At 35.1% G+C, this 25,549-nt stretch overlaps 1 protein-coding gene across 1 annotated transcript in view; it reads right to left on the reverse strand.

Moving 5' to 3' along the window:
- Nucleotides 1-167: 167 nt before the first annotated feature.
- LOC142240175 (serine protease filzig-like) overlaps nucleotides 168-25,549 on the reverse strand; it is a 92,581-nt gene continuing 67,199 nt past the window's right edge. Inside the window, exons 11-16 of the mRNA XM_075311876.1 lie at nucleotides 3,284-6,712; nucleotides 2,665-2,851; nucleotides 2,396-2,580; nucleotides 2,214-2,329; nucleotides 975-1,094; nucleotides 168-908 (exon numbers count right to left, since the gene is read on the reverse strand). Of these exons, the coding sequence (XP_075167991.1) occupies nucleotides 744-908; nucleotides 975-1,094; nucleotides 2,214-2,329; nucleotides 2,396-2,580; nucleotides 2,665-2,851; nucleotides 3,284-6,712 (4,202 nt within the window). The 3' untranslated portion in view covers nucleotides 168-743. The remainder of the gene's footprint in view (nucleotides 909-974; nucleotides 1,095-2,213; nucleotides 2,330-2,395; nucleotides 2,581-2,664; nucleotides 2,852-3,283; nucleotides 6,713-25,549) is intronic.

A 25,549-nucleotide genomic window follows, 5' to 3' on the forward strand; every position in this document is an offset into this window, starting at 1 on the left:
CTGAAATTAGGAGTTTATTTTTATATTTTAACTATAACCGAATATGATTACAATCAAAGTTTTACACCAGTCTCCTGATTTTACTTTATGACGATATTGGTTAAATTTTCGATATAATACCTACACTCAAAGATAGTTTTCTTGGCCCCAGTGAAACACACACTGTCAACATTTTACAGCTGGATCATTGATATTTATTTCTGTACTTTATTTTATCTTATGTAGCATGTACGTATGATTTTGGGTATCTCTGTTTTGTACATACGAGAAGTGAGCTAAATAGAGTGTCTTATCTTAAATAGTACATGAATAAATAAATAAATAAATAAATAATAAATTTACTAAATTTAAATAATAAATTAACTAATATCATAAATAAATAAATACACGACGTATTGCGTTCTATTCAATATTAATTATTAATATGAATACATAAATCAATAAATAATTATAAGTTAAGTGTAGAAGAGTTGTTACCAAACAAATGTGGACTACTTATATGCTAAGAACTAGCGTTTCTAAGAGTACGAATACGTGTATATTGATACAAATTAATTTAAGTAGATGATGCCCCTTTTTAATAACATTTAAAATTTTTGCTAAAACCAAACACCTTAAAAATAGATCGTTGCTTCATCGTTTTTGTTCTGCCGTTGTCAGCTATCGAACATACGGCATACACTCGATGTTTCGAAACCGAAACGACAATGGATCGCAGGAAGAATAGGTGGGAATTTGGATTTTTATTTCACTCCAGTTATACTTCTCAGCCAGGGTTTATAATATGTGGTACGCATATAGACACCTGGTAGATACGGCGCAGCACACTTGATACCATGTGAAACAGTTCCAGCCAATTCGTAACGGCCATCGGGCCGTTGTAAAACTAAAGGACCGCCACTGTCACCCTATAAAATTGCGTATACATTTATTTAGAATTTTGATTTTGTGGTTAGTGGAATTTATTGACATACCTCACAGGAATCCTTTAATCCGGTGGCATAGCCTGCGCATAGGAATGAGTTCAGGATTTTCTTATTGTGTCCGCCCGTATTAAACATTTCTTGGCAGACGCTATTCTCTATGACAGGTACCTGTACGAGATAAAGAGATATGTTATAGTAATGTAATAATTCCCATAGGTCTCTGAAACTGACTATTGCTTAACCCATTCACTACCAAAATAGACCTAATGTTAAAAACTTAAATTTTTCTGCGTGTTTTACTTGTAATAACAGCATGAAGAAACAAAAATTGTAATTTTGAGGATCTACCTCAATTTGTGCAAGAAAAAAAACTATAAATAAAAATTGCGCATTTTTCGTATACATATTGCTCACCAGTATGGAATATATTTATAGCTTATTTAGATTAAACACCATCTCTCTTTAAAACATCATCGAGAAATAAATTGAATCTATGTGGGGAAATAGATTTTGGTGTCGTTTTCGAAAGTAATTGAGTAAAAGACCCACGGTTTAGGATATGACTACGAGCTAAATTGAGGAGCAGAGTATACGGCAATATATCGAACCGGAAATACCTATATGCTTCATCAAAGAGGGGATGTATTGTCAAATTGCCGCAGAGCATTTGGCTCATTGGGAACCTGAATCCAAAGATATCATTCTGGATATATGTATGAGTATTAGGCCGATCTTGACATACACGTCTATAGTCTTAATGACATCAATGGTGAATAAGTGCAATATGAGAATATTGCAAAGAGGCCATTCGTCTTGAACACCTGGAATAAGTGGGGTAATAAAGACTACGCCCACAAACACATTAGAGACAATAGCAAATATCAGCGCTATAAAGATACAGGTCAAGAGCGAGGCGGAAACGCAGCGAATCCTTCAAAAATGTTGAGCGATAGGTCAGGTTAGGTGGCAGCCCGATGTATCAGGCTCACATAGACTATTCAGTCCATTGTGATACCACATTGGTGAACTTCTCTCTTATCACTGAGTGCTGCCCGATTCCATGTTAAGCTCAATGACAAGGGACCTCCTTTTTATAGCCGAGTCCGAACGGCGTTCCACATTACAGTGAAACCACTTAGAGAAGTTTTGAAACCCTCAGAAATGTCACCAGCATTATTGAGGTGGGATAATCCACCGCTGACTCCCAATATTCGACACTTTCCAATTCTACATTTTGTTCCCGCATAACTTTTGTTTACTAAGTACAATAAGCGCAGTAAAACTTACTTGAACTTCTTGAAGAACAGAGGGCACTCCACCGCCATATTTTAGACGTCCCCATCCTGTAACGGTAGCCATGCGGCCGGTAAAATCGGCATGGTCAGGTGGCATACATATCGGAACTGGAATGGTGAATTAACGTACATGATTTATTATTGTGAAGATAATAAATGATTTAGATTACATACCAATATGGGTATCAAATTGTATTGGACTTTCCAATTCCAAAAGGGCAATATCATTCTCAAATGTGGCTGGATCGTATTGACGATGGACAATAACACGTTTCACATTTTTGGTTACAGCTCGTTTGCTTTCCAGGTCTCCGGAAATGTCGAACTCACCCATAACGGCCACTAAGGAGGCTAAGAAACTGAAAAGGGAGAGGTTCAAGAAGTTATCAAATTCAAAGGTGAGGTCTGTAGACTAGGACGAATTAATGTCATCAATTACTTACCCTGGTTGACAATGAGCAGCCGTTATCACATAACGATTCGTTATTAGAACACCACCACATTTGTTCTTGGTGAAGAGTCCCAACCAGGTCGATTCTCTAACCAAGACTTGCCAAGGATATGCTCCAAACGTAGCACCCTTACCACCGACAATTCTGCCGGACTTGATGTGTGGTCTGACGCCGCACTCTGTTGATGTGGAGTGAAATGTTTAGGTTAGGAGAAAGGGAAAGTATAGTAAGAACAAAGATGTGATTTTAAACTGTGCATGTATGTGTGTTCGGGTGCGTGTAAGGATGGGGGCAGGAATATGTGCGTATATGTGTTGGTATGTGTGGGTGCTCTTATTAAGGACGACAAACGGAGTTAAGGGGGTTAGAAAGTCGGATTGGGTCGGGTCGGTCGTGTTAGGATTAAGATTCTATTGAGAGTGTATTCACAGAATTGCTACCAGGTGGCTTAGTAGACGTACTAGACGCATTAAGATTTTTTCCAGAGTGAAGAAGAGGGGCATTGAGTGAGTAATGAATTAAGAAGAAAAGAAATTTCTATTGTTCGGATCTGTCCATCTTGTTCAAATCAAAAAATCATATGTTTTTTGTCATCTAAAGAAAAACTTACGGATTTTACGGCCTCCAACTCCGGCTCCGTATTGCGCTTCGTCATCTTCCGGAATTTCGTTGTCACTGGGATTAACATCCTCCTCATCTTCTTCGTCGACAAATTCATCTTCGGCTGGAGCCTTGGTGGTTGTAATTCTACGTGTTGGCTTTCTCGTCGTGGGTTTACGCGTTGTTGTAGTTGTCCGCCGGTTTACTGGCTTTTTAGTTGTGACCTCTGGTTTCCTTGTGGTTGGGGTTTTTTTGGTGGGCGCCTTTGTAGTATTTCGGGTTATCGGTTTTTTTGTTGTCACTTTGGGTTTGGGTGTAGTACCTTTTGCGGGTTTACGTGTGGGCTTCTTACTTACAGTTGTGCCTGTCGAGGCTGTGGTCGGAGCTTGGTATGTATGGACTGGGGCTGTGTTATTACTTTCATCGATAATATCTGCCAAAGCCTCAAAGTTGCCCTGCAGCGATTCCACTATCTTGTGCACCAATGTGTTCATTTTATTCTTTAGAATGGTGTCCTCGACGAAAGCCGGAGTTGCCAACTCCAAATCGCTGGTTACTGCACTGGACACAGCAGACATGTTGAGATTAGGATTACGCACTGGAGGGAAGTTGACAAAGTCGTTGGGTGAAGTGTAGGTTTCCTCTTCTCCTGCAGAACCAACCTTTTCGCCGGGCACCGAGAAGGCAGGATAGGTTGGAGTAGGGCCATAGTATCCGGGGAAGGCCGGCTTGTCGTCAGAGGGTACAGGATATACACTTTCAGTTGACGATGGTGCATATATGGCAGGCAATGGTTCTGGGGTATGAACCCGATCTGGAGTACCATAATATCCTGGATCATCGAAGTCATTTGAGATGACAGTTGAAATGCCCAAATATTCGCCTCCAGGAGAATTTCCACCATATGCTGGACGTCGAGTTGCCGCAGAATCGCCTGGATACAGATAGGAGTCAGACAAAGCTGTGTCAGGTGTTGTTTGTTGTTGTTCGCCGTAAGTGCTGCTTGGGCCAATCGTATTCTGTTTGACTGGTTTTGGTGTAATAAGTACGGTTGGTGCAGGCGGACGCTGTGTTGCAGGTTTTTGGACGAACCCTGGTTTCTTATGGGTGTTGTAAGTGGATTGTGGTCTTAGAACAGGTACAGGAGTATCTGCTTGTAAAATTAGCGAATTCTCATACAACGGCGACTCTTGTGCATTAGCTGCCGAGGCCAAACTTTCTGCCGTACTATGTACAAAGGAATCCAATTTGTCATCGGTGGCTATAACCTGGTTACCGTAATTGAAGTCCAATGTGGAAACAGGTCGAGGTGATGTTGGCCCTGTAACATAACTGGTTGAGGCAGGTCTTGATGTTTGTTTTCTGGTAGGTTTGCGGGTGTTTGTGGGTTTTGGCGTGGAACCGGAGTACTGAAGCTCCTGGTAGCTGGTACTGCTGGAAGTGGCCGATGGGCTATAGTTTTGGTATTTGGTATCGACTGTTATCGGAGTTTTGGTTTCAATTGGGGCCGTAGAATAGGCACTAGTGCTGGTTGCTATTGTGTTTGTGGTAGAGTACTTGCTGGGAGGTTTCTTGTTATTAGGTTTTTTGGTTACCAAATTTGGTCGCGACGGAGTTTTCACTGGCTTCAGTGTTGTGGGTTGGTACACAGCTGTGGTTATTTTATGTGTGGTTATCGGCCTGTATTCAACAGACGAATCCAGGTTACCCTCTATCTTAGTGGTATGTGAGGATACTATAACTTCATGGGGTACCTGAGGAGGTTGTGGTTGACCATAGCTTTGTGATGTTACAACGCCAATGTATGTGGCCACGGGATGAGGCTTATTCGTTTGTATGTGTTGTTGGCCAATAGGTGAGTAGGAACTTCCCTGGTTTTTAATACCCTCTCCGGGCAAATTATCCTCTTCAATGTGAGACATGTCAACTGGATAGGCAATTCCCATGACTGGCATTTTATTGAAGTCCGATGTGGGATGTGCTGGGGCTTGCTGGTCATTGTAGTTATTTTCTGGCATGGTATGATCCTCCAATACAAGTTCATCCGCATATTGACCAATTGTGGAAGAGGTTGTTGTTGATTCCTCCGTGGCCAGGCCATACAATGGTGTTTGTGTCTGTTTCTCATTCTGTTCGATTTCATTGTACATGGTGGACTGTTCCGGGTTGTAGTTCAGCATTGGAGATTTAGTGGCATTGATAATTTCATAGGCAAAAGTGGATGATTGGGGATTTATGACATTGTACGTGGGTCCATGACTACTGTTGTTCAATTGTTGAATTATGGTCTCAATGGAATCCACATGGGTGGTTATCGATGAAGAGGTAGTGGTGGCATCATACACATTTGGGGGATTTTTATTAGCTTCATAACTCTCATCTTGCTTATTAGGGGCAGGAACTACAACTGGTTCAGGCCCATAGCCAGTGGAGAATTGTAAATCGTTTTCATTTTCGACTAGAACAGAATCGGCTCCTGGATGAGTTATATCGCTGTGACTAAATGTCACACTGTTGTATATTGCATTTGTGCCTTGGGATTGAGAGTTGGCTGCTTGGGGTTTAGTGTTCTCGTCAATATTTGAATTTACATTCGATTCCTGATGTTGCTCGGGTCTTGTAGCTTCTGTTGGTGCTGGAGCACCATGAACTTCTTCAAATGACTCCGATTCGGAACTGATATGTTCGGTTAGACTATTGACTATTTTTGTGGGTATTTCGGTGGTAAACGATATTTGATTATTGACTTCATCCTCAGGGGGCAGAGTATTCAAAGCCTGTAGTACAAAATCATCATTCTGTGGAGCCTGGGGACTGGTGGACGAAGAAGGCGAAGATACTTTAACCGCATCATTATCCACGATCACTTTGGGAGGTTCTCTTTGGGCATTGCTCTGGTTTTCAATACTGGACACAAAGCTTGAATCGGCTTCTGTGCTAGCACTAGATTGTATATTTTCTGTTGAGATTTCACCATTCGAACTATTGGATTGTTCGGAGATGTCCTGTAACCGTTGACTTTCGTCATTGGCAGGTTGTATGTCTCCACTAAGATTGGTCGAACCATAAGCATTCTCTTGGGAGTGAGATTGGGCCTGAGCTGAATTTTCGGCAAAAGTTTCATAGGCTTGGGAGACTAACTTATTTGTTTCATTCTCCTGTTGTTGTATCTTATTTTGTTGGTATTGTTGGTAGTAGGCATTTTGTGCATCATAGATGAGTGTACTTTCGGGTTGTTGGGTCTTGGGTATTTGACAGCATGCACCAAAGAGGAAACCGTCCATGCAGGCGCCAACCACTTCACCATTGCGTTGAGCGCATTCGTGATTGAACATGCATATCGTCGGCCCATTGGCCCTTGGATCTGTCAAGGGTAAAGTTTTTGTTGCCCGACATTGCTTGGGTGTAATGCGATATCCGCCAAACAATTTTCGCTGCACTGAAATGAAGAAAGAGCTTGTTTACTAATTGGGACCAAACACTATAAAATAATGAAAAATTTGTTCTCAATGATGGCAGCAGACATTTACATAGTCCAATTAAACGCCAAAATATCCAAATATGCTCTTCTCTCCTCTCCCACACAGAGATAGAAAGTTTATTCTCTAAAGGCCTCTACAGATCTTTCTTAATCTAAATCAAACCTATCTCACAAGAAACTAAATTACACCGACACCAAATATCTATTATTTCCTTTCTTTCATAGAAAAATATTCTAAGTACATCTACATAAATATTGATATGTGTGATTTGAGAATGCTCGTACTTGCACGACATATATTGCCACTAAACGCTATTAACATGGATTGGAAAGCTCTTAACAGCTAAAAATCTTTAATTAACACCTTCTTTAAAATGAAAATAAATGTAGGTCACTCATCTCATTGATGCAGATGACAAAATGTGTTATTGGAACAAGTAAAAGTTTAACAAATTAAATCATGTCACGTTTTCATCTTCAAATCTATTCTTCTATTTGCCACATGTGCTTCACGAAGTTCTGGGTTAAAAATTGTTTCCATGGATATCAATAAGACCGTGTTATTTTTTCATAGTATGTAATTGTGGATAAGCATATATAGGTATAATCCAATATCCAGATTCGATTTTTAGAGTCCTATAATTTCAGTTAAATATTAAAATTGGCCCATTATTATCCTCCATGAACTCAGATTGGAAAAACCAATTTATTGATATTTGGGGTCAGTTTATCTGGGGGCTAATATCAACCCATATGGACCAATTTTTGCTTGGTGGGTAGAGGACATATATTGACATCGCGTATCAAATTTCAGGCGGATTAGATGAAATTTGCTTCTCCAGGTGGCTCCACAAGTAAAATCTGGGGATGGGATAATTATGAACCGATATATTGACTTCACGTACCAAATTTCAAACGGCTCGGATGAAATTTGCATCTCCGGGTATATGGGGTCGCTTTTATATGAGAGCTATATATAATTATGGATCGGATATGGACTAACTTTTGCATGGTTTTTACAGGCTATCAAATTTCAAATGGCTCGGATGAAATTTTCTCCTCCAAGAGGCTAGCAAGCCGGTTTATATGGGGACTATACCTAAGAGTGGTCCGATATGGTCCATCATAACAACTAATTGTGCCAAGTTACATTCATATATATACTTTATGGGGTCTGAGACCAATACTTCGATGTTGCAAACGGAAGGACAAAATTAATAAACGCCACTTCATATGGCGGAGGGTATAATAAAGAATGCAAAATAAATCTCGGTTAATTTATATATTATTTCTTTAAATCAAGAATGTTTGTTCTATATGTATAAAAATTAACCACTGAAATGATCTTTTATCCAAACACTCAACAGTTGCTGAAAATAAATTTTTGGCTCAATTTGGTCGTAGATATAAGACTTTTTTAGAAAATTAAATTGTTATGACTCAAATATCCCATAAAGGGTGTACGAAGTTCGGTTCAACTATTCAGTCAAAGGCTTGTTACAAAACCTATAATACCTTTGGGCTCTATTATTGGAAATATGTTGTTCAAATACTCCAAATAAAAAAAATCGTAAAATGTGTCACAATATTTTTGGGCAAAGGAAATTACCTAAATTAATTTCATTAGTCATATGTTATTAATTTTCACTGGCAATTTGTTGTAATTTTAACATTTAATCAGCATATTTGTGAGAGAAGCAATAATATTTATCATAATTTTAACAGTTTTTATTTATACCATTTGAATAAATTCACCGGCTTAATGGAATCTAAAGATTCAGTTTGTGGGCTATATTTATCTATTGATTGTCCCATTGCCTTCTTATTCGTTGTCATCGCATTATTCACCATTGTTGTATAAGTCAACACCATATGAATCAAGCATTGGCACTAGATTATAAAATGATGTAGAAAAAAACCATAAAAAGGCACACCACCAATTGTTAATTCGAACATCAACACTAACCGCAAAAAAACCATGTCTCTCGCTCTATCTCTGCAAAGTCATATCATACAATATTCCAAAAAATGTCTTTTGGATTGAGCCGAAAACAAGACCGCAACACCCGGCACCGCCGGCCAAACCAGCCATCCATCCTAACCAATAACACGCCAAGCATTCACTGCTGTTCGCACAACAAAAAATGAAAGTTCTCATTTACATAATTTCTCATTTGTTTTTCAAATGGTTTCACTTTCTTTGGGACTTCAAATTTGTTGTACTGAAAATATTAAAGAAATTACGCTTTTCAATCGAATTGAAATAAAATTGAAATTTGGCATATCGACACAGTGGTTCAAGAAAAATCTACCCTCTGCTATATGCATGCGTAAATCCCAACTCACGCATTACTCATCGCAAGATATACACCATGACCTCGCACCTATGGGCCTTCGATGGCACATGTTGAAGAGTGTTCTTTTACTCCATAACTGAACGATGATCACAACATCAATTGTCAAGGAATTTCTTTTTTTGTCGCTCATGAAAGTGGCACAAGCATGCTTTGTTTTGTGTGTGATGTGATTGTAAATGAAGTTACGGACGGATGGCTTACTGACTTTGTCTCAAAAAGATTTGAAGTTTTTTTTGGTTTTGAATTCTTAAAATCGAAAGTGAATTGATAACATATACCATGATGTGCTTCAGAAGTTCTTGCTAGCTGGCTGTTTTTGAAAATTGTGTAATCATTTGAATATTAACCAACTGTCAGCTGGAGTCACAGGGGTAAATGACTTTGCATATATGTGTTGGACGTGTGTAGGTAAATTGTTAGGTGACTATTACAATATCTATGAATGAAAATTTCTTTCATTTTTATTCTCAAGTTAGTGATGTTGAGGTACCTTTCATACATGTTAAGATACTTGTAGTTGAACATATAGGCCACTAAGCAGGGAAATCAGAACTTCTTAAAATTGTGATTTAGGATTAGTGTAAAATCTCTTACTAAATTAGTTACTAAATATAGGCAATATTGACACATCTACCAAAATGAAATTCTTCAAGAGATTTACATATTTTTCGCTTCACAAGAATTAATGTATAAATTCACCCTGAAAAAAACTTATCAAAGATTTTGTCTTTACTTTAATGACTGATTGATTTCGAGCCAAAGTAGCGGGGAATTACCCAAATAATATATTTAAAAAACAATTCACTTAAAATTTAAGTTTAGGGTACTTGATACTAGGAAGTACATGCTAATTTATTTATTTTTATTTGCTGTCATCATGTTAACTGCAACTTAACACTCGAAATTCAAATACTTCTTATATCGCGTTTATCTGATGAAACTTTGGATGCCTTGCTATTTTTAAGAAGTTACTTAAAATGATGAAGTACAAAAGAATTAACACAAGAGTACAAAAATATACAGTATAAAGAAAATCCTTAAAGTCCTTCAGTACGATGGCAATATGAAATTGATTTTTAGTTTATTTTTGTGCTCACGTTATGCTTTGTTTTTCTTTTTCATAAAACGAATTGGACTAAGTTTTAGTTAAGTATGTTAGCCATTTAAAACTGCTTTTTAGTTCACTGGTATGTTCTTTTGTTGTGTGTGTTTAATTTATTTTTTTTATTTAATTTTATTAAAAATGTTAGTACAAAAAGCCAATTGAGGATGGTCGAAGCAGGGATCGAACCCACGACTCTTGGTATGCAAGGCGGACGTACTAACCATTGCTCCATGGTGCCCAACTAAATGTATGTTTCTGTTTAATAAAGTTTGTTTAATCGACTCGTGGGCACCGAAAACGATGCTATATAACTATAACTGTTTGACTGCTACGTAGCCCAGCGGATAGTGTGTTGGTTACAGATTGTATGATCCGTGGTTCGATTCTCCGTCCAGGCGAAAGGTAAAATTTAAGAAAAATTATAAAATCGAATAATTTCTTCTACATTGTTTGTATTACAGAAAAAGGTGCTAAGAACTAAAAAACCTCGTGGAAGTGAGAAAGATGTGAGGGAAAATGCAATTAGCCACAAAAGATTGTTTTTTTTTGAGTTAGTCTTTATGAAAATGTTTTTACATCCTGGAAAAGAATAAACGTTTATCACAAATGTGGAAATTTTGTCTAAAGGATCCGAAGGAAATTATTTTGGTTTGTATGCATTTATCATCTCTAACTCATATTATCTTATAGTTCTTTTACTGTTATGTTCGTGAAAAATTTATCGTGACTGCAAAAGTGATGTTAACACCAAATCGATTATAAATGAGATTCATAAGCAAATCTTTGTATATGTCACCCCAATTTTTAAATAGAGCAATTCAATGAAATATATTAGATCTACAGCAAAAGAAACTCTACTCAACTCTTTAAAATTTATGTTGGCTACATAATTTTACTAGTCAAAGCCAATTTGGTTGGGCGAAGAAAAGAAGAACAAATTGGTGCTTTGCAAAAACTAAAGCTGCATATAAATGGAGCATATATGAGGCAGCTCCGTCATAGATGATTGCCTTACATGGAAGTGTACCATATCTATGCAAGTGACTTTGTATGCTGGCAGGTTGGCGAATTTTCTATATGGAAGTGTACCAATGGTTTGCGGCGCAACCAACCATTCACCACCCTTTTTATAGATAAGATAAAGACCAGCGATAGAGTCCATGCATCAGACCGTTATTCTAAAAAGAATAGATTAACATAAATAATATCTTAATAATCAGACGTTGGGCAAAATAGTAAACATGATAATGTATAAAAATTGGTGTTGAAATTATGAAAGGATGTCTTATGTCTGTGGGGAGAGTTATCGTTTTGCAATGATTACAGTGCATACCTTGGACATTGGATTTTATACACGCAAAGAAAAAAAAACGTTTGGAAAACGTGTACCGAAAACGTTTCTCTTTTGTTAGAGTTTTTTGAATTGCTTCGAAAAGTATACACTTTTATCACCAAAAAATTCGTTTGTTACAAAATGTTAATTTTTTTAATAAAAAAAAATTTTTTTTTTGAACCAACAACACAGTCCATTTCGTTTATATCAAACACTGTTCTTTTCTGACTTTAGGTCTTTAATAAGACACATTTTACAGTTCAAAATTTAATATTCTACAATGTAATGTTGAACATTTTTTCGGAATCTTCCTAACATATCTGGAATATATGTAAAAAAAAATGGTCGAAGCAGGGATCGAACCCACGACCCTTTGCATGCAAGTCAGACGTAGCAACCACTGCTCCATGGTGCCCAACTAAATGTATTTTTCTATGAAATAAACTTTGTTTAATAGGCTCGTGGGCGCCTCAAGCTATGCTATTTAAATATAACTTATATGGGTAATTGTCTATTGATGACAATAACGGCTACATAGCCCAGTGGATAGTGTGTTGGCTTACAAATTGCATGGTCCGCGGTTCGATTCTCCGTCCAGGCGAAAGGTAAAAAAAATTTTAAAAATTTATAAAATCGTATAATTTCTTCTACATTGTTTGTATTACAGAAAAATGTGCTAAAGAACTAAAAAACTTCGTGGAAGTGAGAAAGATGTGAGGGAAAATGCAATTAGCCAGAAAAATTTTTTTTCAGTTAGTCTTTATGAAATTGTTTTTACATCCTGGAAAAGATTAAACGTTTATCACAAAAAGTATATACATTTCTTCCAAATACACTTCCTTTCAACGAAAAGCAAATGAGAAACGAACTTTGTTTGTCTAAAATTTCGTTTGGGAAGAAAGAATTATTTTTTTGCGTGTAGCGTCAATTTCACGACTCTTTTTTTTTGCGGTGATGATATATCACCGTTCCATAAATCTATGTCTTTGCAGAGTTTCCCACAAGGTAGCTGACATGATGTATTACCAACTGGTACATCAGTCAAACTAGAAATGGCAGCTACATAATATTTGTTTTATTAGCATTTGTCTCTCAATTTATTTGTGATAAACTTCAAGCATATTAGTGTCATAGCGTTATAATTGGCTGGAAAATCATAACCTACTGTTGCAAAGTTTAAACATTGTTATATTGATACCGGTAGCGTCGCTAAAAGCCAAGACGGTAATAGAGAAAAAAGATCAACACCTAGAATGGTTCGCCGGTGTTTAGACATTGACTTTATCGATGATTGTGTTGACTTATTATTTTTTCTTTAATATAATATTTTTCTTCTACGATTATACAAACGTCATTAAAGATTGAATTTTTAACTATGCCAGTTAAAGACAAATGCCTCTGGAGTACGAGAAATTTTCATTAATCAGCCATAATTGAAACCGTAACAGAAACATAACATCACTGAAATCGCGAAATTTTGGATCAATTTTGTGGGACAACATTTTTTGGAAATCTCTTTTTGTGAATTCTTACCTGACCCAAATAAAAGCAGACGCGCTACATTTTTTGGACACATTTTTTTTATTTTTCCACTCATTTAGATTTAGTTCATCAGACTGGCCGCTTCCATATGCATAACTCGCTAATTGTTCGGAAACAGGTTCTGTCAGTTCTGTTGCCTTGGCTGCTGCCTTAGCTACAATGATTTTCCGTTTTTAGATCAATGGTGAGGGATACTTTGATTCGATGTCCACATATCATAAATCATCTCATTGAATGTGAGAACAGTAGTTATAAAGAAACTGTCCAGGCAAATAGCGATTAGTTTTAGGTAGGAGCTAACTTGGGACGAGGAGGATGCATATACTTGAATTGTATTACGGTCTGGTAGTTATAAATGTAACAGTAACCCAAATAAAAAGAATTTCTCGCCATTTCATACGTAGACCGGTATAACAACAGAACTTAACAGAAGATTGGTTGATATCAACAACTGAATTATCTTCGACAGAACAGGCACCTACAATAACAACAGGCTCCCCCATTGGCAGAGTAGAATGAAATGCATAATGTAGACATTGAAACTGTAAGTCAAAAAAGATTCTTGTTTTTTTTGCAGATTTTATGGATTTCGGCAATGAGACCAATTTGCTTTTTTGCACAAAGTAATTAAAAGATTTCTTCATAGGAAATCATTAATGTCATTTGTATCTTTTGCTTTAACAATTCTCTTTTCGTTTGGAGTACACCAAAAAAATCTAACAAATTTTTTTAGCCAAAAATCCCCCAGTACAATTTGGGTTGCATGCCCAAATTGTACGAACATATTTTTTTTTCGGCGGTGAATAATCCCTTCTATGTATGACATTTTTAAGTGTTTCAAAGTTATTTCTCCGTACTTGGCTCTAAAAGGAAGGTCTCTTGTCATTAAGTTAAACATAAAAGCGGGCAACACTCATTGATAAGTGAGAAATTCGCCCCCTGTGGTACCATAATGAACTGCGTGGTCGATATGGTAAACTTAAAATAATGGGACAACAACAAACAAGGTCTGGTAGAGAGTTCTAATTCTAACGCCTAATTCTAACAAGCTGGTAATTGTTCTACTCCTAATAATTTCCATTGATCCATGTGTTTTTATAAAATTCCCAAAAAGTCGTCAAGATAAATGTACATTAAGAACGGTTTAAAAGACGATAATTTGTAGGGCGATGAGAATTCTGGCATAGATGGGGTAGCAAACAATAGCGTTTTGCAAATACTCAACAGGTTTGGGGCATTTACCCTCACATAGAGTGGAGATGTGATACCAATTTCGCAGACCATGGGCATTCCAACAGGACTCACTACCATCATACCAGCAAAATCCCCACAACGCAATCCGTTGGACTTTTGGCTTGGGGCATTTTGGAGAGAAAGATTGGCAGTATAAATATCAAAGTGTCGATCATCTTAAAACAACGTTTCTTTCGGAATGGGCCATAAAGGTCGTTTGAAGGCTATAATTCGTGCCAAGGATAGCCAATTCGAGCAAATCTGGACTGATTCTAAAATTTGATGTTATTTCCGACAAATTTAAAACATTGTAAAAATATAGCACTTTATTTTGTTGCATTAAATATCAGCCAACCTGTAAATACCATATCTTGTAGTTCAATTCGTTGTATGGATTGCAAGTTTATACACTCTACCAGCCACTGAAAAAAATCTTTATAATTTTGGACACAAATTAATATTAAGGATAAAATAATTTACGTAAAAACTTATTAGAAAAAACAAATTGTCAAGATGCTCGCCTTAGCTTAGCCCAGCAAAAAAAATTGGAAGTTGTTCCACAAACATTTCTTATAAAGCCCAGCCCAGAATCCCCCATCGAGTTTTTTCAACTTCCGATGCAGTCCTTTTGGACAAGTCCACAAACATTTCTTTTAAAGCGCATCGTGGGATCCCCCAATATTTTTCTTCCACTTCTGATGCTGTCCTTTTGGACAAGTGAACAAAAATTTCTTCTAAAGCGCATCTTGGGATCCCCCAATGATTTTTTTCTACTTCCGATGCAGTCCTTGTGGACAAGTATTAGAAAGAACGCAATCAGGCTATTTTAAGTGCAAATTTTGTACAATTAAATTTTACAAAAAAATAGAAAACTAATAAAAAAACTAAAAAATAGAAATTAATAAAAAAAGTAAAAAAATAAAATAAATTTCATCCCCGCTGGGATTTGAACCTGTGCCGTTTGACTTTTTCGCTTCCATGGAAGTTCTTTTGAGAAGGTTTTGCAAATTAAGATAATTTTTAATTTTTTGTTGATTTTTAATGGAAAAAATATATTTATACGAAAATATATGCCGAAAATAAAAAATAAAAACGATGCATGACATAAAAAAATAATTCTTTAGAAAAATATTTGATAAAAAAATTGCCGCTGGTGAGATTTGAACCTGCGTTGAAAAAAATCTTTATAATTTTGGACACAAATTAATATTAAGGATAAAATAATTTACGTAAAAACTTATTAGAAAAAAAATTGTCAAGATGCTCGCCTTAGCTTAGCCCAGCAAAAAAAAAATTGGAAGTTGTTCCACAAACATTTCTTATAAAGCCCAGCCCAGAATCCCCCATCGAGTTTTTTCAACTTCCGATGCAGTCCTTTTGGACAAGTCCACAAACATTTCTTTTAAAGCGCATCGTGGGATCCCCCAATATTTTTCTTCCACTTCTGATGCAGTCCTTTTGGACAAGTGCACAAACATTTCTTCTAAAGCGCATCTTGGGATCCCCCAATGATTTTTTTCTACTTCCGATGCAGTCCTTGTGGACAAGTATTAGAAAGAACGCAATCAGGCTATTTTAAGTGCAAATTTTGTTCAATTAAATTTTACAAAAAAAAAATAGAAAACTAATAAAAAAACTAAAAAATAGAAATTAATAAAAAAAGTAAAAAAAAATAAAAAATAAAATAAATTTCATCCCCGCTGGGATTTGAACCTGTGCCGTTTGACTTTTTCGCTTCCATGGAAGTTCTTTTGAGAAGGTTTTGCAAATTAAGATAATTTTTAAGTTTTTGTTGATTTTAATGGAAAAAATATATTTATACGAAAATATATGCCGAAAATAAAAAATAAAAACGATGCATGACATAAAAAAATAATTCTTGAGAAAAATATTTGATAAAAAAAATTGCCGCTGGTGAGATTTGAACCTGCGTTTTTTATTTTTTTGTTCATACTAATAAAGAACATCTCGAGAAGCAATTAGAATGTTATTCCTTGGTGTCGTATTAAGATCATATCACAAACATTTGAATTGACTTTTCGACGCTTTATGTTCAATGGCGTTTGTGGCTGAGTGTGCTAAGGCGTTCTGTTATGGTGCCAGCAAACCCATGTTTAACCCCTGGTCGGAGCGAAAAAGTTTTTCAAACTGTAAAAATTAGATAATAGGAAAATAATTGTGTAATAAAACATATGTATAAAAAGAAATTGAAATCACCGTATACTTTGAATCTTTTAATTAAAGAAAAAAATCATTAAAAATAGACTAAGAATTTTTATGGAAGCTGCATACTTAATTTTAAATTTTCTCAAAATAGAAAAAAAAAACACATATTCTATATGGGAGTGCCGCTTTAAATTCAATTTATAGTGTGATATTTATCGGTACCAGAATCGCTTTCTTAAAACCTGTGAAATATGTTAAGGCAAATTGTCCTTAATGTAACACAAAACATTCGTATTTGAAGGGAATAAAATTACACAAATAAAAAGGAATCTTCAAATATGGTTTAAATAGAACATAATTGATGTTTATTGTCCTAATCCTATTCAAGGAAGACCAAACATTTTAGAGCGAATTTTGGACCAATGTTATGGTGGAAGGTACATTGGCATCGACCCTTGCTGAACTGCTGTGGAATATTAATGCTTGTGCCTTATTACTTCTTGTCAAAGTTTATTTTGTTTCGTCTTTAAAACAGTGAAAGTAAAATTGAAAAGTAAAGGCCATAAAATAAACATGAAGTGTATTCTTTTAAGTGCGGTCACTAACATTCAAGGGGATGACTATTTTCTTCAGCCGCACATGATGATATTGATTCCATGACTCTCTGTCACAATCGCAATCGATATTGGCATTTACGTGTAGGGACAATTTACATAGCATGAAGCTATGGCTATGATTATAAGTAAAACCCACCTTTTTCCCCTTGATTGGTAATGACGATGATAACATTTTCGCTGTACGTGAAGTGAGTGGCCAATCAGAAGTGAAAAAACACTTTGGCCTGGCTGTGCACATTGGTAGTGACACTTGAAAGACCATGAAATGTTGCTTTCTTTGGGTAGAGTAAAAGAGAGACTATTAACATGGAACATTAACATTTTTATGATGGGAATAGTTTTGGACTTGTGTGTATTCGTAGTACCTGTGGCCTTATCTGTTGCAATTTTACGATATAAGTTGAGTACCTCATACAGCTTATAGCAAGTAAAATTTCCATAAAAAAACGAAACGTCGATGGAGCAGGCGCATTCAATGACGTCACTCTGGCATTTGGCAAAAATTAAAATGAGAAATAATAACTCACAACATAACTTTCACTGTAAAATGTAAATTTCTTTTGGAAGACATCGTCCGTCTCCAAGGGCTGCACAGGCGCAACATCAGCACTGGATGTATGTATTGAGTTTTTTTCCTCCCAAGAAGTTAGCAATCTATAACCCATAATGATTATGGTGCCTGGCAATTGCAATTTGCATTGCTTTGTTAATCTCTGAGGACTGTCGAGATTCATATATGCACATTCGTAAATCTATCAGCAACCAATATTCCATTGCCACTGTGGAATTGTCCGGAGGTCATCATCGTGTAATTACCGTCACTTTTTAAGAAATTTCTTTACCAACAACCATTCATGTCTGATGGTTACATCTAAAACTCCAATCCAAGGTGAATGAACACTTTATTGCCTATTTAGTCTGTAATTACAATGCGGTGTGGATGAGTGAATGGAGGATGGATTATCGCAGATAAGGGTTATGACTTGGACTTTTCAAAATAATAACTTTCAAACAAGTTTTTGCAGTGTAATGAAGTTTTTGATTTCATTTTATGTATATTTGTGAAAGCAACAGTAGGTATTATATTTGTTAGAATTTAATATATTTTACAAGAATTTAAGGCTTTCATTGAAAACGTATTGATTTTCCACTGCAGAGAAAAGGAAAAATATCTTTTGCTTCCAAAACAAATGTATCTGAATTTGGGTAAAAACGACTGTCTCTTGCGAAAACTTTGAAAGTTAGAAAGAAGAAGCACCAAGCTGAAGTCGTGGGGAATTTAAACAAACAGTTTTTGATGGTGCAATGGCTAGTATATCCGCTTTGCATACAAAGGGTAATGGGCTCAATCCTAATTTCTAATCCCAAAATGTTTTTTTTTAGCGGTGGATTATGTTATCTCCTCTCAGTAAGATGACATTTCTGAGTGTTTCAAAGCTTTCGTAAGAGGTCTCACCACAATGGGAAACGCCGTTCGGACTATAAAAAGGAGGCATCGGGTAGCACTATGTGATAAGGGAGAAGTGTGGTATCACAATGGACTGATTAGCCTAAGTTAGCCTGAATTACCCGCCCACTATACCTAACCCAACATTTGTTATATAATGTATTCGAAAAATGTAATAATAGTAAATGACCCTATTACAACAAATTTAATAAATATTTTACTTCCATCCATTTGAGACCAGAGAATCTTTGAAGTGAGTTTCAGCCATTTTATTTGCATGTGGAAACACACATCTCCATTCTAATAGGGAGATTCCAGTTTGAAACTATTTCAAGTTTAACGTAAAAAATGTCTTTTCAGTAAAAGTGTGTTAATAGATTTGCTTACAAAAAAACTATCCATATTGCATGTTTTTCAAATGAGTGGTGTTTCCTTCAGTTGCAAGTCAAACTTGAAATTACTTTGCCTAAAGTCTGTGGTAAATTTAATATTGTATAATTTTCGGAAATGTATATGTGCATTATATTTGCATCTCGTTATTTTGTGATTGTAACTATGAGATATTTGGGTGATTGGGGCAAATGTAATTTATTTTATTATCTAAGTAGGCCAAATATTAATATTCAATTATTTTACAAATAGTCGATTAGTAGGAAAGTCTACACTGAAATAAATATTGTCGTGAGCTCAAAGATTTCTTAGCTTTTAAATACGAATGACACATTTACTAGACCTAAAGTCGCTAAACTTGTCTAACAAGGGGTTTTATTCTTACGAGTAGAATCCGGTGATTCGAATCTTAAATAAATATATTTACATAAGGTGAGTATTAAGTTCGAGTTTAGCCGCTAAAATCGCTAAAGTGAAAACTAAATCAGTAAGAAAAATGCTTGAAATTATACATATTTGTTGCAAATTTCATTATTCATTCATGGGGAAAAGCCCAAAGCAAATTTTCGCAAAGTTTGTATTCTTTAAAATGGATTATTAAAGAAAAGTTATCGTGAAAAAATGACGTTTCTAGCGGCTAAACTCGAACTTAATACCCACCTTAAAGGTGAGTTTAGCCGCTAAAATCGCATTTTTTCGCGATTCTTTTTCCATTAACCCTGGAAAGTCATCCTTATTTTTTGTACACAAACGTCATCCTTCGTCATTTTGACTACGGCTTATTTCAAGACGCTATAATTTACATCGTAAGCAAAAATAACAACAAAAATTCACTTTATTTTCTTATTCAATTTATTTTTAATTAGTATAAAACAAAAATTTATACAATTGTTGAATTAGTATAACTTAAATTTATCATTTCCCAATCGACTAAAATGCATTTTAAACCGAAAATGAAATTTCGCGTCGTCATTTTGACGAAGGATGACTGTCCAGGGTTAAAAAGAATATAAACTTTGTGAATAGTTGCTTTGGGGAATTCCCCATACAATTTGAGGTACAGTTTTATACAGTTTTTACTGATTTAATTTCGGTTTTAGAGGCTAAACTCGAACTTAATATCCACCTTAATAGATAACTCTATTGAGGTAAATTTGCCTTGAATTGACCTCAGAACAATTATTTAATATTATTGAAATCGTTATTAAATTCGATGATTTTTTTTAACATATCTATAAAGGAAAAACTCATTAAAAAATTGGAGACATCATTCAAGTCTTTACATTAAAAATGTTTATTTATTTATTTATTTATCTATTTATTTAATCAACCAACACCCTTCTGGACAACATGTTGATAGAATTCAATCAATAGAGCTCTAGTATTCCAAATAAAAACTTAACCTTATAATTAAAACGAAACTAAAAAAAAAAAACTTAAAATTAAAATCCTAACGCCCAACCCTTTATACATAGTAAACAAGAAATTAAAACGTATGGAGTTTGAAATTGTCAGTGAATAAATAAATATTTGCATTATAGGGTAGATAAATAATTTAACAAATTCCTTTTAAATGTAAAAGGAGTAATAGAGACATTTTAAGGTGGTGAGGCAACGAGTTCCATACCCTGGCTACACGTACAGAAAACGATCTCTCAAAGACAAGATGGTGAAAATGATCCAAAAGCACCTGTGTATTTCTAGTCGAATTCAAAAACGTTATTGACTCCATCAAATACAGTGGTGAACCAAATTTCACCACACACAAAAAAAATACAGGCATCTCAAGTTTAAAAAGTTGTCAAATGAACAACCCAAAAACTGAAAAGAGTAGAACACGTAGTTATCACGCGCATGTGAGCCATAAACGTATCTTAAAATACCATGAAAACAAGAATGTAATTTACGTAAGTTCGATGCATTAAACCTCCAGTCCATACAAAATATTCGGCATGAGTAGGGCCTGAGCTAGTCTGTGTCGTACATCAATCGGTAGAATAACATCAATATTATATAACTTCCTTAGAGTCAGATTCACTATCGAGCAGACAGAGGAAATATGACCCGTGAAACTCAGTCCAGAATCAATCTCAAATACTAAACAGGAAACGGAAGTAGAACAAGATACAACAGAATTCAGTACCGTAATACTTGCAGAGTGATCACGCGCCCCATGAAACAAAACAAAATTAGTTTTCCGCACATTTAAGCAGATATTATTCGCGCAACACCACACAGAAATACGCCCAATATCGTCGTCAAGTTCCCGAATGCAATTACCCAAAGAAGAATCCCAAGAATTATATAATTGAATGTCATCCGCGTAGATCCCAAGCTCAGAAAAATGAACACTTTCACAAATGTCGTTGACATATAACACAAAAAGCAACGGACCTAGAATGCAACCTTGCGGGACACCATAGTGTATTGCACGAGTCCCAGATGATCGACCATTAGATATCACAAACTGCGATCGATCCGAAAAGAAAGAACAAATTAACATACATGAATAGTGCGAAAAACTGAACTGAGAAAAAAAGCTTATTTAAGAGAATAGTGTGGTCAACAGAATTAAACGCCTTACTTAGATCTAATATTGCAAGTATACCCGGATTCCTACGGTCTAAAGATCGTCTTAGTTTGTCCGTGACGTGAATCATTAAAGAAGTTGTGCTATGGTGGGAGTGCGATTCAAGATATGCACACATCTGATCCTTAAGAATTATTTCAAACGCCTTAGACAAAGCAGGTAGGACACAAATCGGTCTAAAGTCTGAGCATTCCTTGCCATAAGTACCTTTTTCTGTAGAGGAAATACCTTAGCCATCTTCCAATTCGCAGGGAATATTCCAGTCATCATAATCGTATTGAAAAATGTAGAAGATGTCGGGAAATAAATGGATAAATCAATTTAATACATTTCACCGGTATAGAACCATGACCTGTCGCATTCGACTTAATACTAGATATTGCACAAAAAATCTCATATTCATCAACACATCGAAAATTAAAGTCATCACTACGGTCAGGATAATTAGGACTACTGAAACTAGAAGAAGAAGACGACACGGAAATAAAACATATATTCAAATCGTCAGGATCAATATCACAGCTATACGAGTCCGATTTGGAAGCACCAGCATTCCTCATTCTAGACCAAAAGTCTCGAGGACTGTTAACGCCACCAAAAAGGCGCTCGCCATACTCCCTTTTCGCACGTCTAATCATTCTTCGAGCCTCAGCTCTGTATCCATTGTATATATCCTTATTTCTAGCAGTCTTATTCTCCATATATGCCCATATAAGCCAAATCCCTAAAAGCCAAATAGCAGCCCTAATCTCAGGCGTGAACCAGGCGCGCCTGCTCCGACTAATTTCTCTAACTCTTTCAGGTAAATGTGTGTTAAGTAATTCACAACAACAATTGCACATTAGTGTCGTTTGGACTGACATTTCTTCAAAAATTACAAAATTATTCTTGAAATCGAGTCCGAAGTTGAAGTTGTAGTTAACACGAAGTTTTAAGTTGTAGTTAACACGTTTACAAACTTCAACTTCGTTACCCGTAATGACAAAAAACATTCATCAGGCCCATCCATCTTATTTTCCAGAATTAGTCCCTAGCGATTGTTTGCTTGTTTCGAAAATTGGAAAAATGATCCTCCGGCCACAAATATGACACAAATGAGGAATGTTATCGTCGCCGGGAAAATATCAGCTTAGAGAAAATGTGGTTTTCAGATGGGTTCAACATAGTTGCAGCATCATGTTCAAAAGATGTACATCTTACGTTTTGTGCCGTTTTACAAAAATTGCGACCTAGGCTTTTAATGAAATTGGTGAATACACATAGGCGGGCCTTTATAACAATCCTTCTAACATTTACGTATCACTATCGTATCAACGCCATCTTAGTTTAACCTGTTTTTAGGAATCTGGTTTGTTCGGAATTATTCGGAATTATATTATAAAAAAAATAATAATGTGTTATAAGAAATTCACTTGGACATTGAGTGAAAGAAAAACCAATATGCAGAAAACTATAATTTCCGCTGTATCAATTATGAATCGATGACATCAAAGTTGCCACTTAAACTGAAACGGCCCAGTACAAAACCGACAATCACAACAATAGGAGTAATAATAGCCACATATTTAAAAGTTTTTTCGTTGACAATTTAAAGGCGTACAAAAGAATAGTGAGAGTTGCTTGAATAGGGGACCAATGAAATTTTCACCTTAACAATGTTTTCTTTATATTCGCTTGCACATCAGTTCATACTCGAATTATGTCCATACATACACACCTCACACACACACACTTAATTACATTATACATCACACAGATATACACTTGTTGTAGGCACATAAAAAACATTTTTTCATGTTATTGTTGTCTAGTAGTTCCTAACAAAAATTGTTTAATTGTATCGTTACCACTTGCCATTGTTCTCATCACTCATCACCTCAAACCAGTAAGCTATCATCCCTTTTGCGTTTAAGCTGCCAAAGAAGACACTATGGTCGAACTAAACTATGACAGCTATTAAAGCCACAAAAGTGATATGAATGAAGAAAACAAGATCATCATCACCATCAACATTGTCAGTAAATAGAAAATGATGAACGACAGCTAAAAGTGTCATATCACAACAATCATATTCACACGTTCCAGCCATCTAGCACGACAAGAATTATTAGCCAAAAAATATATATAAAAAAACAAAACCCTAAAGAATTCAAACAAAAAGAAAAGTAGTGTAGTGAAGTGAAATGAAATGGTGGAGAAAAAATCATACCATGGCAAATGACAACACTACCCGCTCTCTGACAATGTGTAATTGAATGTGACACATAAAAGGTGTAAGAACCATGTAAAAATTCAATGATATCTTCTTCTATGGAGTGAGAGTAAATGTCTGTTCAAATCTCTAGCACACCACACAATTGGATTTACGAAGACATCACCATCTACTTCACCTTTACTACATTGAATAACGAATTGAACGACTCCATACAACATAAAATGTATAATCCATATAACCAAAAAAATTGGTGTTTTAAGAAACCAAATTTTCTTTAAAACAAATGTGTTTTACACAATCTTCTACTTTAGAATAATTTAGTGCTCGTAATTTTTTTCTAGATTCTATAGAAACTAAACGATCATATGCATATAGTCTTTATGATTGAATAGGGTCCAAGGCCATTTGTCTTTACTAGCTCACACAAGTTGGGTTCTAGATTCTATAGAAACTAAACGATCATATGCATATAGTCTTTATGATTGAATAGGGTCCAAGGCCATTATTCTTTACTAGCTCACACAAGTTGGGTTAGGTCGTGTTGAAATAAAATAATCATGCCAGTTGTTCCCCCATTTTCAAACCACAAATTCAAGATCATTGGTTTAAACGACAAAAAAAAAATGATAAATCATTACTCTATTCATTTCTTTTCGAAATTGAAAATCGAGGTATCAATATATTGTGTTAGTGCTATTTATATGAACGGAGGTGCTATGCTCTCACGTAAAACATTGAAAGCGTGAAAAGAAGTTAATTTACCATTAAAAGTCTAAGTAGTGTGAACGTAATCAGAACAAACAAGGTAGCTGAATAGTGTAAAATTATAATTAAGAGCAAAGTGGACAATTTTGATATAGATGAACAGGAAATAAGCTAAGATTAAAATTGTATGTAATTGAGAATAGGATAACAAATGGTAATATTGATTGTTCTGTTTTGCTTCGCGAATATTTTTCTAATTGGAATAATTCTGCATGCAATGCGCCTATTACTAATGTTATTAATTTAATACGTTTTAATCGTAACATCGAAAAAATATCACCAAAATATTTCCAATTAAAAAGTTGATTCAAGTTGAGATTTTTTCAATTAATAAATTAATTGATACAATTAATTTGTTAATCAAACTCGGAAGACTCACTCAGTTAAAAAAGGCCAGATTTTTTTTTTAAATTTTTAATTAAAAAATTATTTCAAACAATTAATTTTTAATCAAACTAAAAACACTTAGTCAATTAAGAAAGTTATTGAAAATATTTGAGTTTTGCAATCAAGTAAATTTTTAATTGAATCAAATAAAAAATTAATTGAAATTTACTAATGCAATCAATTAATCTTTTAATCAAGAATTTTTTTATGTCCAATTAAAACATTCTATCATTTTAATTTCGTGATTGAATCAGATTTTTTTTGGTTTGATGTTGACTTATCTGTTCCGATGAATGTATTTGCTCAAATATTGAATGTACACTTTTTCTAGATAATAAGATTTACTTTATAAGTCTGTACAAAGACTGTTTAAATTATTAAATAAAAAACAATAAGGACATACTTGTACAGCTTATCGAATATTATATGCACAGTTTTTCTAGAAGTATGTACAGTTTGTACAGCCATATCGAAAATTAATCAAATATTTTTGAAATTCAAAAGAAATTGTCCTTGCACCAAAAAAAGTTTAACATTACAACACTTTCAGATATTCATGTGATTGCTATGACAGTTTCTACGTTACTTTCTATCTTTTTGTGTATAAGCCATTGATCCATAAATGAATCTATGGGAGTTGCGATTTTT

Source organism: Haematobia irritans, chromosome 5, assembly GCF_050003625.1.
Source record: "Haematobia irritans isolate KBUSLIRL chromosome 5, ASM5000362v1, whole genome shotgun sequence".
Taxonomy (NCBI): Eukaryota; Metazoa; Arthropoda; class Insecta; order Diptera; family Muscidae; genus Haematobia; species Haematobia irritans.